The following is a 14,449-nucleotide window of genomic DNA, read 5'->3' on the forward strand; positions in this document are numbered from 1 at the left end:
ACATTTTGCGACCGTTGACGACCAGATCTTGCCAGAAAAGGTCAGATCGACACACGTCCACCTAGATCTGACCAATCTGTGTCGTAACGCTAGATTCCGACCAGATTCCATCTGGCACTGTGGGTGGGTGAGGGTGTTTTTTTCATTTTACAAAATTTTTATATATTGGGGTATTTAGTTAAATTAGCAAACCTAAAGGGTTTTTTTGTTAATTTATAAATTTTACCTCGTAATAATCACCCTATTCAACTATCCAATATTATTTCTAAAATCCTATCCAAAATAATAAACCAAACAAACCCAATAATATTTCAAGCAGAGCAACACATTTTTTCTTCTTCTAATAACTGAGATATCCGAACCAACTTATACACGAAGAGAACTATTCTACAACAACTCACTGCCATGACCCCAGGAAAGCAACATATATCTTCACAATAGGGAGAGCAAGGAGAGACGAGTTTGAGAGTTTACGAAGGAAACAAAAATATCTTTTTTATCTTCATCTTCGTCTATTACTCTTCCTTTCCTTTGACTTGCATGAGTTATGGACAACACACTGTTATTGTTTTCCAATCCCATCTCCATTACTATACTCATCTTACCTTCTACAAGCTTGTCCTTAGCCACCCATCTTTGTATTTTACCTGAAGTAGTTTTTGGAACATCTCCACTTTTTACTAGAAATACTAACCCTACTTCAATTCCCTCATCCTTCAAAATACTCAGCTTCATCTTTTCACAGATCATTCTCAACACCCTATTATCTTTTTCACTTCTCTGCATCTCAGCAATGACAGCAATCGTTCTTGAAATCTTGAATGCAGCAAGGCACCCTCCTCTTAGGTACTTTGGACATGCATTATAAGCGGCTGTCTCTATGTAATGAGGGTGTATTTCTTCATTGTTTGCAAGCTTTATGACATCTGAGCATCGGCCTGTCACAAAGAGGAATCTCTCTTCTCCCTTAACGATTCCTTTATCTCCAGTACGGACAAAACACTTGCTCGCAATGTTACTAAACCTGGCTTGAAATATTTCGCTAGTTAAGAAAGGGTGACCAAGATAACCGGAGGCATTGCTCGGAGATGAAACCCAGATCTCACCCTCAATTCCATCTTCAACAGGCTCATGTGTATTTTCATTTGCCACTACAATTGTTGTGTCCTCATCTTCTTCGTAGCTGGAAGCAAGCCTTGCACTTGGTAAGAGCTTTTTGTGAGATGGAAGGTTTTGGAAAGTATTATCAGAGTTGTTAATGCTTCTCCAGGCTGTTGAAACAAAAGTGCAGTTTTCTGCTAAGCCGTAAGATGGAGAGATAGACGATGGGTTAAATCCAAAGTCTTTGAATGACTCAACGAATTCTTCCGCCGATTTCTTGTAAATAGGCTCATTAATGATAATCAGGTTTTTCATACTCCATAGGTTTATGGGTAAAGTACCTTTATCAACCCCACCTCGCTTCACAACTAGTGGCAATGTAAATGATGGAACAGGAGTGCAAGTAGCTCTGAACTTTGTAATAAGCTCGAGCCACAGTCTTGGCCGCCTAAGAAATGCGTTAGGTGACGTTAGCACACATGTTGCACCAGATACAATCGTCAGTAACAGAAACATGAGGCCACAATCATGGTACTGAGGCAACCAAGAGACAACAACACTATTTGGGTGAAGATCATAAGCTTTTCTCGCTGTTCTAACATTGTGAGCAGCAGAACCAGCTGTCACAAGCACCGGCTTCGGAATCCCAGTTGAGCCTGAAGTGTACTGAATCAAATACACTTCATGTGGTTTGCACCCACTATACAGCAAGGAGCCCATATTCGAATCAACCCTCTTATCTGTGATATCATCGGTAGAAATCCACCTTATGTTTTGCAACAGAACTGCAAGATTTTTATTGCTAGAGGACGAAGAAATGTATTCTCTAACACTTGCAATGTAGTCAGGGTGAGCTACTAAAGCTTTAGGCTTTGTCTGTGACAAAACTCTAACAAGATGGTGATAGTTTTCATTAGCAAAAGAAGGGTGAGGCGGATACATTGGTATGCTCAAAAGGCCAGCTCTTTGGCAACCAAAGATGATTTCAACCAGCAGAAGCCCCGGTGGGCACAAAACAACAACAGTGTCACCTCTTTGTAATGGAAGTAATAATTGAGAAGAAATAGTCTGCACTGAGTCATTGAGTTGAGCATAGGTGAGTGTGAGTGAACCCTGGCTTTCACTGGTGGAGTCATCATCCGCCCAAATGAAAGCTGGCTTGGACCGGAAGGCTGGTAGGTTAGCCCAAACTGGGAGATAGAGATCGACAACAGGTTGGTCAGGGAAAGAAGGATCATAGTTTTCGTAGTTCATGTTGTTTATTTTGTATTATTGCTATGCAATCACGTAAGTTTTAGTCCAATTTATAGAAAAATAAAAGTGCAGGCATCAAACTGGACGAAGGTGTTTCGTATTGTCATCAATGTAGAAAACAAAAATTGGGGAAAGAATAAACAGATATTCGACAAGAATATCCCTCTTTGATCCTGATTCGAAGAAATTGATTTACAATAATGTCGTATTATTATGTTCCTCTTGTCGCAATCTTCCATGCCATATATGATTATTACTTCTGGCTAGCCGTCCTTGGTTCATCCAATGGTGATTGTATAAATGTCCAACGCTATGAATATGATGCGGCTCTTCGTTGATGCTAATAGAATGTTCACGTATAAACCCCAGTTAATTAATCCATCTTTCTTTAAACAAAGTTTTCTCCTGATGATCTGGACAAGAATACAAAGATGTAACGGCAATTACAAGAGGTGAGGAGGGGCAGTTCAATAACAACTGGATAAGCTTGCTAAAGACTAATTCATTCGTTTTCGTCGAATAATTTACTACTGCAAGCTCAGATATTATTGGTTGATTGTTTTGCATGTCTGATTAAACAATATTAAGTGGATTTTAATTATTTTTGTTGATTGACACATTTAAAATCAGGTCCCAGACATGGAGTCCAAGGCTTTCCAAGAGTAATATCACAATAAACATCAATTAATCATAATTAACACCAATTAATCACAATTAACATCAATTACCAAGATTTGCTTTTTTTTTTTTTAAATTTGTTTTAAGATTTGCAACAAAAAAATATTTGTTTTAAGATCTCCAACCTCCTCTAGGAGTGTGCAAAAAAATATGATATCTGATCCATATTCGATTCGAAAAAACCTAGATATCCGAAAATTTAGATAGGATTTGGATATCAATTTTTGGAATATCCAAATTTTGGATCAGATATCGGATCGACTCTACAAAAAAACCGGATATCCAAATTCGATCCAGTTTTGTCCAAAACTACAAGTTTTAAGAAGTTATTTTGGGGTCCTAGGTGAAAAGTGGTAAAGTATATGGACTATTTAGAAATACGATGACAACTTTGGAGTCAACATGTAATAAAATGATGATGTGGCACAGGGGTAATAAAGAATAATGCAAAATTTTAGGAGATAAATTGATATTTTTCATACAAATTCGAACAAAACCAGATCGGACGAAATCCGGATCAGATTCAGATCAAGTTTCATCCTGATCCGAATTTAGAAAAATGCAAAACCGGATCGAATATCCAGTTTTGCACACCCCCTCCTCTATACCTTCTTCACCCACAACTTGAAACTGATACGAAATCCTCTGCTTCTTGAATGACTTCCATTTGTAAAACCTCTATCAAGAGAGAATCCCAATCATGGATGATGAATTCTTTCCCAAGTTCAAAACTTTCCTACTGTCGTTATCAACACTTGTGTAAGTTGTAACCTCCATTCCACTCAACAGCATCAAATGCTGTTCTTGTCTAATCCTTAGCTATTGTCACCATCAAAAACCTCTCCTCCCCACAACTATATTGCGTAAACTTAGGCTGCTACCACGCATATATTCAATCAAGTGCATATTTAAATAGAAAGCTCAGAGTCCGGTTCAAACATGAGTCATGTAGTCAAGATTTACAAAGATGCAATGGAGATACACTGAAGTTCAACAAAGGTGCCCAATCACATTCCAGGGTCAAAGCATTCAAGCATTTCATTCTATAATATCCTACAAGAGAAAACTGGAGGCTGAAGATTGTGTACTGCCGCAAAAGAACTTGAGCACATATGATTTTTATTTATTCTCAGAGCAGAATTACCGGATACAAACTCAAAATACTCAAGGCCTTGAATGTCCTAACTTCCAGCTGCCAAATTTCCGATGAGTATATCAGCATTGCTTTTAAGCGCTTCACTTCAAAAACCAAACTTCTCTCAATTCCCCTCATTATTGTCCCCAAGCACAAGCCCTAATCATATGGCAAGGTTGAAGAACAACAGTTAACAAGTCATTATGAAGCCAGTGATAAATAAAACAGAAGTTATAGAGTTAAACCACTTCTATATCATAGACTATCATTATCTTAACCACAAATAGCATTAGAATATGGTACAAACTGATTTAGGAGAGTTTAATAAACTTAGGAAAAAAATGAACAAGAAAAAAGCGCACTAATTTAGGATACAAAAAATATCCATCATAATCACTGGACTACACATTGACCAATTTTAATTTACATTGTGGAGAGGAACATCAACACAACTGATGCATCAAGAATTGGGTTCTAAGCAATGTGATGTCCACAGAAATCATTCATAATATAATAGCAGACTCAATAACAGACAATCTAATGAAAATTTTATTTACATGATCTGAAAACCTTACTAACAAGCCAAGTGCTCTACAATATTATCTTCAAAGTATCAGATTTGAATGCCAGATACAAGGAAAAATTAATGAAGCTCAAATTGAATTATAAATTAATAAAGGATTTCAGCAGAAAAGGTAAATGTTTGCAAAGCCACTAGTTAGTTTTCTGATTGTTTAAACTAGCCAACCAGCAAAAGCTGCAAAAGAACTGCAAGATTTTTATTGCTAGAGGACGAAGAATGTATTCTCTAACACTTGCATGTAGTGAGGTGAGCTACTAAAGCTTTAGGCTTTGTCTGTGACAAAACTCTAACAAGATGGTGATAGTTTTCATTAGCAAAAGAAGGGTGAGGCGGATACATTGGTATGCTCAAAAGGCCAGCTCTTGGCAACCAAAGATGATTTCAACCAGCAGAAGCCCGGTGGGCACAAAACAACAACAGTGTCACCTCTTTGTAAGGAAGTAATAATCGAGAAGAAATGTCTGCACTGAGTCATTGAGTTGAGCATAGGTGAGTGCGAGTGAACCCTGGCTTTCACTGGTGGAGTCATCATCCGCCCAAATGAAAGCTGGCTTGGACCGGAAGGCTGGTAGGTTAGCCCAAACTGGGAGATAGAGATCGACAACAGGTTGGTCAGGGAAAGAAGGATCATAGTTTCGTAGTTCATGTTGTTTATTTTGTATTATTGCTATGCATCACGTAAGTTTTAGTCCAATTTATAGAAAAATAAAAGTGCAGGCTCCAACTGGACGAAGGTGTTTGTATTGTATATAATGTAGAAAACAAAATTGGGGAAAGAATAAACAGATATTCGACAAGAATATCCCTCTTTGATCCTGATTCGAAGAAATTGATTTACAAAATGTCGTATTTTTATGTTCCTCTTGTCGCAATCTTCCATGTCAATATGATTATTACTTCTGGCTAGCGTCCTTGGTTCATCCAATGGTGTTTGTATAAATGTCCAACGTATAAATGATGCGGCTCTCGTTGAGCTAATAGAATGTTCAGTATAACCCCAGTTAATTAATTCCATCTTTCTTCAAACAAAGTTTTCTCTGATGATCTGGACAAGGATACAAAGATGTAACGGCAATTAAAAGGTGAGGAGGGGCAGTTCAATAACAACGGATAAGGTTGTTAAAGAATTATTCGTTTTCGGCAATAATTTACTACTGCCAGCTCAGATATTATTGTTGATCTGAGATTGTTTTTCCATGGCTGATTAAACAATACTAAGTGGATTTTAATTTAATATCATGTTATTGACACATTTAAAGCAGGTCCAAGAGTCCAAGGCTTCCCCAGCAGTAAATCGTATCTCAATTAACTCTAATAATCACAATTAACACCAATTAACCGTACCAAGATTTGCTTTTATTTTTTTTTTTTAAGTCTCCAATACATATAAATGTATTCACATTATTTTTTCTACAAAAGCTTTTATTAACCCCCCTAATCTTTAATTTTATTTTATATTAGTCTCGGTTCCTGGTTCCTGATTCTGGTTCTGGTTCTAGTTCCTAAGCTTTTATTAAACACTCCTATAGTTAGGAACTAGAACCGGAACCTACCCATTGACGATTGGTTCTGGGTAGGAACCGGAACCAAACCCAGGGTACCCGCCAGTTTTGGTTCCAACAGGTTCTTTTGAACACCCCTAGGAAATACTATTATATTTGTTTAAATTACTTTTAGACCCCTTAAGTTTATTAATTTCATAAATACCCCTAGAAAAAAGTTTAAGAATTAACAAAAACACCCCCACCCACCCATAGTTGTCAGATTCTGGCAATCACCATCGGTGGTAGCCGGAATCTGTCACAACGGTCTACAAACAACCGGAACTGACCAGTAATTCGTTGATCTGGCCTTTTTCGGCCAGATCCACAGTGGATATGGCCGGAAAAGGCCAGATCTAGCAATCAGCGACGGCCAAAGAAATGACCGTTATTGACAGTCAACAACGACCATATCTTTGGCTAGATCTAGTCGTCATCGACGGCCAAAGAAATGGCCATCGTTGACGGTCAACGACGACCATATCTTTGGCCATCGCTGACAGCCAGATTTGATCGAAAAAGGCTAAATTGAGACACGTTCGCCCAGATCCAATCGGTCTGCTTCGTAATGCCAGATTTCGATGGTAGTGGCTAGAATCTGGTACTGTGGGTGAATGGGGGTGTTTTTGTTATTTTACAAACATTTTATATATTGTGGTGTTTAGTTAAATTAGAAAACCTATGAGGTTTTTTTTTTTATTTTTAAATTTTATTTCGTAATAATCATCTTATTCAACTATCCAATATTATTTCTAAAATCTTATCCAAAATAACACATGAAACGGGGCCTATAATATTTCAAGCAGAGCAAATCCCAACGAACTTATACACGAAGAGAACTATTCTACAACAACTCACTGACACGACCCCAAAAAGCAACATATATCTTCACAATAGGGAGAGCAAGGAGGGACGAGTTTGAGAGTTTGCGATGGAAACAAAAATATCTTTTTTATCTTCATCTTCGTCTATTACTCTTCCTTTCCTCTGACTTGCATGAGTTATGGATAACACACTGTTATTGTTGTCCAATCCCATCTCCATTGCTATACTCATATTACCTTCTACAAGCTTGTCCTTAGCCGCCCATCTTTTAATTTTACCTGAAGTAGTTTTTGGAACGTCTCCACTTTTTACTAGAAATACTAACCCTACTTCAATTCCCTCTTCCTTCAAAATACTCAGCTTCATCTTTTCACAGATCATTCTCAACACCCTATTATCTTTTTCACTTCTCTGCATCTCAGCAATGACAGCAATCGTTCTTGAAATCTTGAATGCAGCAAGGCACCCTCCTCTTAGGTACTTTGGACATGCATTATAAGCGGCTGTCTCTATGTAATGAGGGTGTATTTCTTCATTGTTTGCAAGCTTTATGACATCTGAGCATCGGCCTGTCACAAAGAGGAATCTCTCTTCTCCCTTAACGATTCCTTTATCTCCAGTACGGACAAAACACTTGCTCGCAATGTTACTAAACCTGGCTTGAAATATTTCGCTAGTTAAGAAAGGGTGACCAAGATAACCGGAGGCATTGCTCGGAGATGAAACCCAGATCTCACCCTCAATTCCATCTTCAACAGGCTCATGTGTATTTTCATTTGCCACTACAATTGTTGTGTCCTCATCTTCTTCGTAGCTGGAAGCAAGCCTTGCACTTGGTAAGAGCTTTTTGTGAGATGGAAGGTTTTGGAAAGTATTATCAGAGTTGTTAATGCTTCTCCAGGCTGTTGAAACAAAAGTGCAGTTTTCTGCTAAGCCGTAAGATGGAGAGATAGACGATGGGTTAAATCCAAAGTCTTTGAATGACTCAACGAATTCTTCCGCCGATTTCTTGTAAATAGGCTCATTAATGATAATCAGGTTTTTCATACTCCATAGGTTTATGGGTAAAGTACCTTTATCAACCCCACCTCGCTTCACAACTAGTGGCAATGTAAATGATGGAACAGGAGTGCAAGTAGCTCTGAACTTTGTAATAAGCTCGAGCCACAGTCTTGGCCGCCTAAGAAATGCGTTAGGTGACGTTAGCACACATGTTGCACCAGATACAATCGTCAGTAACAGAAACATGAGGCCACAATCATGGTACTGAGGCAACCAAGAGACAACAACACTATTTGGGTGAAGATCATAAGCTTTTCTCGCTGTTCTAACATTGTGAGCAGCAGAACCAGCTGTCACAAGCACCGGCTTCGGAATCCCAGTTGAGCCTGAAGTGTACTGAATCAAATACACTTCATGTGGTTTGCACCCACTATACAGCAAGGAGCCCATATTCGAATCAACCCTCTTATCTGTGATATCATCGGTAGAAATCCACCTTATGTTTTGCAACAGAACTGCAAGATTTTTATTGCTAGAGGACGAAGAAATGTATTCTCTAACACTTGCAATGTAGTCAGGGTGAGCTACTAAAGCTTTAGGCTTTGTCTGTGACAAAACTCTAACAAGATGGTGATAGTTTTCATTAGCAAAAGAAGGGTGAGGCGGATACATTGGTATGCTCAAAAGGCCAGCTCTTTGGCAACCAAAGATGATTTCAACCAGCAGAAGCCCCGGTGGGCACAAAACAACAACAGTGTCACCTCTTTGTAATGGAAGTAATAATTGAGAAGAAATAGTCTGCACTGAGTCATTGAGTTGAGCATAGGTGAGTGTGAGTGAACCCTGGCTTTCACTGGTGGAGTCATCATCCGCCCAAATGAAAGCTGGCTTGGACCGGAAGGCTGGTAGGTTAGCCCAAACTGGGAGATAGAGATCGACAACAGGTTGGTCAGGGAAAGAAGGATCATAGTTTTCGTAGTTCATGTTTTTTATTTTGTATTATTGCTATGCAATCACGTAAGTTTTAGTCCAATTTATAGAAAAATAAAAGTGCAGGCATCAAACTGGACGAAGGTGTTTCGTATTGTCATCAATGTAGAAAACAAAAATTGGGGAAAGAATAAACAGATATTCGACAAGAATATCCCTCTTTGATCCTGATTCGAAGAAATTGATTTACAAGAATGTCGTATTATTATGTTCCTCTTGTCGCAATCTTCCATGTCATATATGATTATTACTTCTGGCTAGCCGTCCTTGGTTCATCCAATGGTGTTTGTATAAATGTCCAACGCTATAAATATGATGCGGCTCTTCGTTGATGCTAATAGAATGTTCACGTATAAACCCCAGTTAATTAATTCCATCTTTCTTCAAACAAAGTTTTCTCCTGATGATCTGGACAAGGATACAAAGATGTAACGGCAATTACAAGAGGTGAGGAGGGGCAGTTCAATAACAACGGGATAAGGTTGTTAAAGACTAATTCATTCGTTTTCGTCAAATAATTTACTACTGCCAGCTCAGATATTATTGGTTGATTCTGAAGATTGTTTTCCATGTCTGATTAAACAATACTAAGTGGATTTTAATTTTTAATAATCATTGTTAATTGACACATTTAAAAGCAGGTCCAAGAGTCCAAGGCTTCCCCAGCAGTAAATCGTATCTCAATTAACTCTAATTAATCACAATTAACACCAATTAACCGTACCAAGATTTGCTTTTATTTTTTTTTTTAAGATCTCCAACCTCCTCTATACCTTCTTCACCCACAACTTGAAACTGATACGAAAACCTCCGCCTCTTGAAAGACTTCCATTTGTAAAACCTCTATCAAGAGAGAATCCCAATCATGGATGATGAATTCTTTCCCAAGTTCAGAACTTTCCTACTGTCGCTATCAACACTTTTGTAAGTTGTAACCTCCATTCCACTCAACAGCATCAAATGCTGTTCTTGTCTAATCCTTAGCTATTGTCACCATCAAAAACCTCTCCTCCCCACAACTATATTGCGTAAACTTAGGCTGCTACCACGCATATATTCAATCAAGTGCATATTTAAATAGAAAGCTCAGAGTCCGGTTCAAACATGAGTAATGTAGTCAAGATTTACAAAGATGCAATGGAGATACACTGAAGTTCAACAAAGGTGCCCAATCACATTCCAGGGTCAAAGCATTCAAGCATTTCATTCTATAATATCCTACAAGAGAAAACTGGAGGCTGAAGATTGTGTACTGCCGCAAAAGAACTTGAGCACATATGATTTTTATTTATTCTCAGAGCAGAATTACCGGATACAAACTCAAAATACTCAAGGCCTTGAATGTCCTAACTTCCAGCTGCCAAATTTCCGATGAGTATATCAGCATTGCTTTTAAGCGCTTCACTTCAAAAACCAAACTTCTCTCAATTCCCCTCATTATTGTCCCCAAGCACAAGCCCTAATCATATGGCAAGGTTGAAGAACAACAGTTAACAAGTCATTATGAAGCCAGTGATAAATAAAACAGAAGTTATAGAGTTAAACCACTTCTATATCATAGACTATCATTATCTTAACCACAAATAGCATTAGAATATGGTACAAACTGATTTAGGAGAGTTTAATAAACTTAGGAAAAAAATGAACAAGAAAAAAGCGCACTAATTTAGGATACAAAAAATATCCATCATAATCACTGGACTACACATTGACCAATTTTAATTTACATTGTGGAGAGGAACATCAACACAACTGATGCATCAAGAATTGGGTTCTAAGCAATGTGATGTCCACAGAAATCATTCATAATATAATAGCAGACTCAATAACAGACAATCTAATGAAAATTTTATTTACATGATCTGAAAACCATACTAACAAGCCAAGTGCTCTACAATATTATCTTCAAAGTATTAGATTTGAATGTCAGATACAAGGAAAAATTAATGAAGCTCAAACTGAATTATAGATTAATAAAGGATTTCAGCAGAAAAGGTAAATGTTTGCAAAGCCACTAGTTAGTTTTCTGATTTTTTAAACTAGCCAACCAGCAAAAGAGCTATATATATACATTTTCATAGAATTGTACTGTCGTTTAACCTTATTTTTTCTCTCTCGATTCTATCACTTATTTCTTTTCCTTCTTTTAGCATGGGTAAATTCATAGAGATTTCCAATAAGGCACAACCATCCAAGAAACAAAATGAAAGAAGTACCTAATTCAAACCAAATAAACCTGCCACTATATTCTTTCCAAGGGGGAGCTTGAGCCTTGTTTTCTCTTTCCCTTATACTGTGTAATGATAATGCACAATTAATATTACATCTATAGATGCTGAACATTCTTACTAATTTTGTTCACATCATTCCTGTAGACACAGACACAAGACTGTACATGCATCAAATTCCAGAAGTGGACACAAGTCTAGCTATATTACTACAAAGGAAAGTTTACAAGATTTTCAGTTTCTTTCACCAATACTTGTGCTCATTTCTATACATTGTTAATAGGCAAATAATCTGAAAATACACATTCAATCTCACAGGCCCAAATGTGAAAAAAGTTGTCCAATATTTATTTTTTCCCGAAATGAGAAAATTATGAGTATGCTAAAAACCTGATAACAACACTAACCTGACCAACCCAAACCAACTTGGTCCAATTCAGTCAGGCTGTGAGGAGACAATCATGTTCGTGGAATGAAAAAATGGCAAGCAAACCATATATGGGCTTCACAGCCATGCCTAATATTCAAAATTACCTTAAATTGACAGCTTGTGCCAGAACATTTTTTGTATGTGGATCCACACAATAGTTATTTTCCCAGATATCATTTCTAACAAAATAACAGAATATGCCAACATGCTACTCAAGCATAATATTCACCCAACCAGACACTAGACCCTCTTATAAAAAGAGTCATATTTCATGAATAATATGAAGCAAAACAGGAAGCTCACATATGAATGACTCAGTAGCTTAAGATATTAATATGCCGAGTTTCTAAGGAGAGTACAGATACTAAAAGCTAAATTATAAGGTCATACAAACATCATGCAGTAATAAATAAAGTAGAAGTAGAGTATAAATAAAATTTAAGGAGTGAAGAGATTCTAGCATAAAACAAGTCAATAAGCACTCATGTAAAAAAAATCAGATTGGAAAGTAAATTTAACAATAGGGATAGCATGAATGGTAGTTAGTAGGGTGCTTCTAACAAACAGAGCCCAGCTTCCAAGAAATAAGGGAATCACAATGAAAAACCACTTACAAAGAAATCTTCAAAATACGACTAAAACACCATCAATCCTAATGTCCGAAGCCCAAATACTCCAAAATAAACTCCCTATAGAACCCCATTGGACCTCAATCAATTTTTAAGAACCAACTTTCATTTGACATTTATAAAGGATATAAGACTAAATTAAATAGAAACTCTCAAACTCTAACTCTAACTGGTAAAGAAACAAAACCAATAAAAAAAGCCCCAGAACTTCCAAGAAAATCGAAACCTCAGAGACAATAACTACAGCTCTGAACACATATTTCCGCATTAGGCATCAGCATTAAGAGATTTGAAACTAAAACCACTTGATCACTCTCAGAAAGCAAAAAGATATATAGAGAAAATGAAACAAAGAAACAAAAGGAGTTATAGTTTTACACAATTAAAATACTAAACTTAGACAAAAAAATCTCTAGAAAGAAACTGATGTGTAAAACAGTATACCCGATGTTTATGAGGCTATTTATCTGATCCATAAGCTGCGGCTGCTGCTGATGCTGTTGCTGTTGCTCCTCTTGCTGTGGTTGAGGCAGCGCCACTCCTGCTGCCACTGCCGCCGCACTGCAAGGCGCCCCTTTAGCTTCCACAAACCTCCACAGATACCACGAAGCCACCGACCTATACGGCCTCCATTTCTCACAAAGCAGGTCCATCTGGGACGGCCTTGGCAACTCATCCAAATTATAAAGCAACTGAACTCCTTTTCTCACACCGAGATCATTGATAGGGAGAACGTCCGGTCTATGAAGCGAGAAAATCATGAACATATGCACAGACCACGACCCAATTCCATTAACCATCGTAAGCATTGTGAAAAGCGATTTATCGTCCATATTTACAATCGCTGCATCAGATAATATCCCATTTTGATACTTTCTAGCTAGATCGTGAAGGTAACTCGCCTTTCGTCCCGAAACTCCGATTTGTCGGAGCTGTTGAGGGGTTAAAGCAAGAACTGCCTCAGGAACCACTCCAGCCTCGCCACCACAAAGTGCGATAAAGCGCGTGTAGATCGACGTGCCAGCCTTAAAAGCCAGCTGCTGATAAAGGATACTTCGAGTTAGGGCTAAAAACGGAGTATGAAACGAATCGAAAGTTGGAGGCGGGTGTAGGTCGATTAATGAAGCTAAGAGTGGATCCGCGTTTCGGAGATGTCGTATCGCGACGTCGACCTCGCCTTCTGAGGATAACGGTCGCGCGATAATCCTGGGAACCGTTAGGGCTGGTTGATGTTGAGTGGTCCGGGATTTCGAAGATTTTGATGATGTGGTTTTGGTGGGTTCTGTTTTGGTCGTTACGATTTGTTGAGAGGAACTGGTGGGGTCCGTGCCATTATCGGGAGACAATTTGCGGATTTTCCGAGGACGGAACGGGATTTTTGAAGGGGGCGAAGTCGTATGCGGAGGAACAATGACTATGTCGGTGGAGATTGGGGTGTCGGTGGGAATGATGGCGAGGGCGTTTTCATGGTGAGCTTGTGGTTGAATTTGGGGCAGGGGTTGGGATTGGGCCTGCGGCTGCGGCTGCGGCTGCGGCTGTGGCTGTGGCTGTGCCTGCGACTGCGACTGCGACTGCGGCTGACTTTGGAGTTGGGATTGGGCTTGCTCGACCATGTGTGCGATCAGTGGGCTTGAAATCGAGGGTTGATTGGAGTAATTACGAGGGTGAAAGTGGCGGAGATGGTTAAAGAGGAATGAATTGAAGAAATTATATGGAGAGAGTTGTGTGAAGAAAAGAAGTGTATAGCGCCTATAAGATTAAATAAATGATTTTGCGACACAACTAAACTCAACTGACTTTTATTTCTAACTCAGTTGCTTGGGCCACTGGGCCTGATTATTGTTTTAACTTCAATTTTTAGTTTAAAAATAGAGTAAACGACATATTCCCACCCAAGATTTGACGAAATTCTAAGTTCTATTTATTCTAGATTTTTATCCTTAAAGTAATAAAAAATGGTTAGATATAACGACTTAGGGTTAAATTGGTCTTTTTGCAGAGGAGGCGCACATTAGCAGATCGTCGCCCTTAACAAAATCTCCGACGCACGTTA

At 38.3% G+C, this 14,449-nt stretch overlaps 3 protein-coding genes across 3 annotated transcripts; all 3 read right to left on the reverse strand.

Moving 5' to 3' along the window:
- Positions 1 to 432: 432 nt before the first annotated feature.
- On the reverse strand, positions 433 to 2,364 carry LOC116119448 (long-chain-fatty-acid--AMP ligase FadD26-like). The gene has a single exon (XM_031405398.1). It carries the CDS (start codon positions 2,353 to 2,355, stop codon positions 433 to 435), a length of 1,923 nt encoding a protein of 640 aa, XP_031261258.1. The 5' UTR covers positions 2,356 to 2,364.
- A 4,716-nt stretch (positions 2,365 to 7,080) lies between these two features.
- Positions 7,081 to 9,103, reverse strand: LOC116119456 (long-chain-fatty-acid--AMP ligase FadD26-like). The gene has a single exon (XM_031405403.1). It carries the CDS (start codon positions 9,101 to 9,103, stop codon positions 7,181 to 7,183), a length of 1,923 nt encoding a protein of 640 aa, XP_031261263.1. The 3' UTR covers positions 7,081 to 7,180.
- A 1,060-nt stretch (positions 9,104 to 10,163) lies between these two features.
- On the reverse strand, positions 10,164 to 14,111 carry LOC116119423 (probable DNA-3-methyladenine glycosylase 2). Its single transcript, XM_031405364.1, has 2 exons — positions 12,841 to 14,111; positions 10,164 to 10,568 (listed from the first exon to the last, which is right to left on the reverse strand). The coding sequence occupies exons 1-2, from the start codon at positions 14,007 to 14,009 to the stop codon at positions 10,547 to 10,549; spliced, it is 1,191 nt and encodes a 396-aa protein (XP_031261224.1). The 5' UTR covers positions 14,010 to 14,111; the 3' UTR covers positions 10,164 to 10,546.
- Between the last annotated feature and the right edge of the window lie 338 nt (positions 14,112 to 14,449).

The sequence above is a fragment of the Pistacia vera genome, unplaced genomic scaffold (genome assembly GCF_008641045.1).
Source record: "Pistacia vera cultivar Batoury unplaced genomic scaffold, PisVer_v2 Contig89, whole genome shotgun sequence".
Classification (NCBI taxonomy): Eukaryota; Viridiplantae; Streptophyta; class Magnoliopsida; order Sapindales; family Anacardiaceae; genus Pistacia; species Pistacia vera.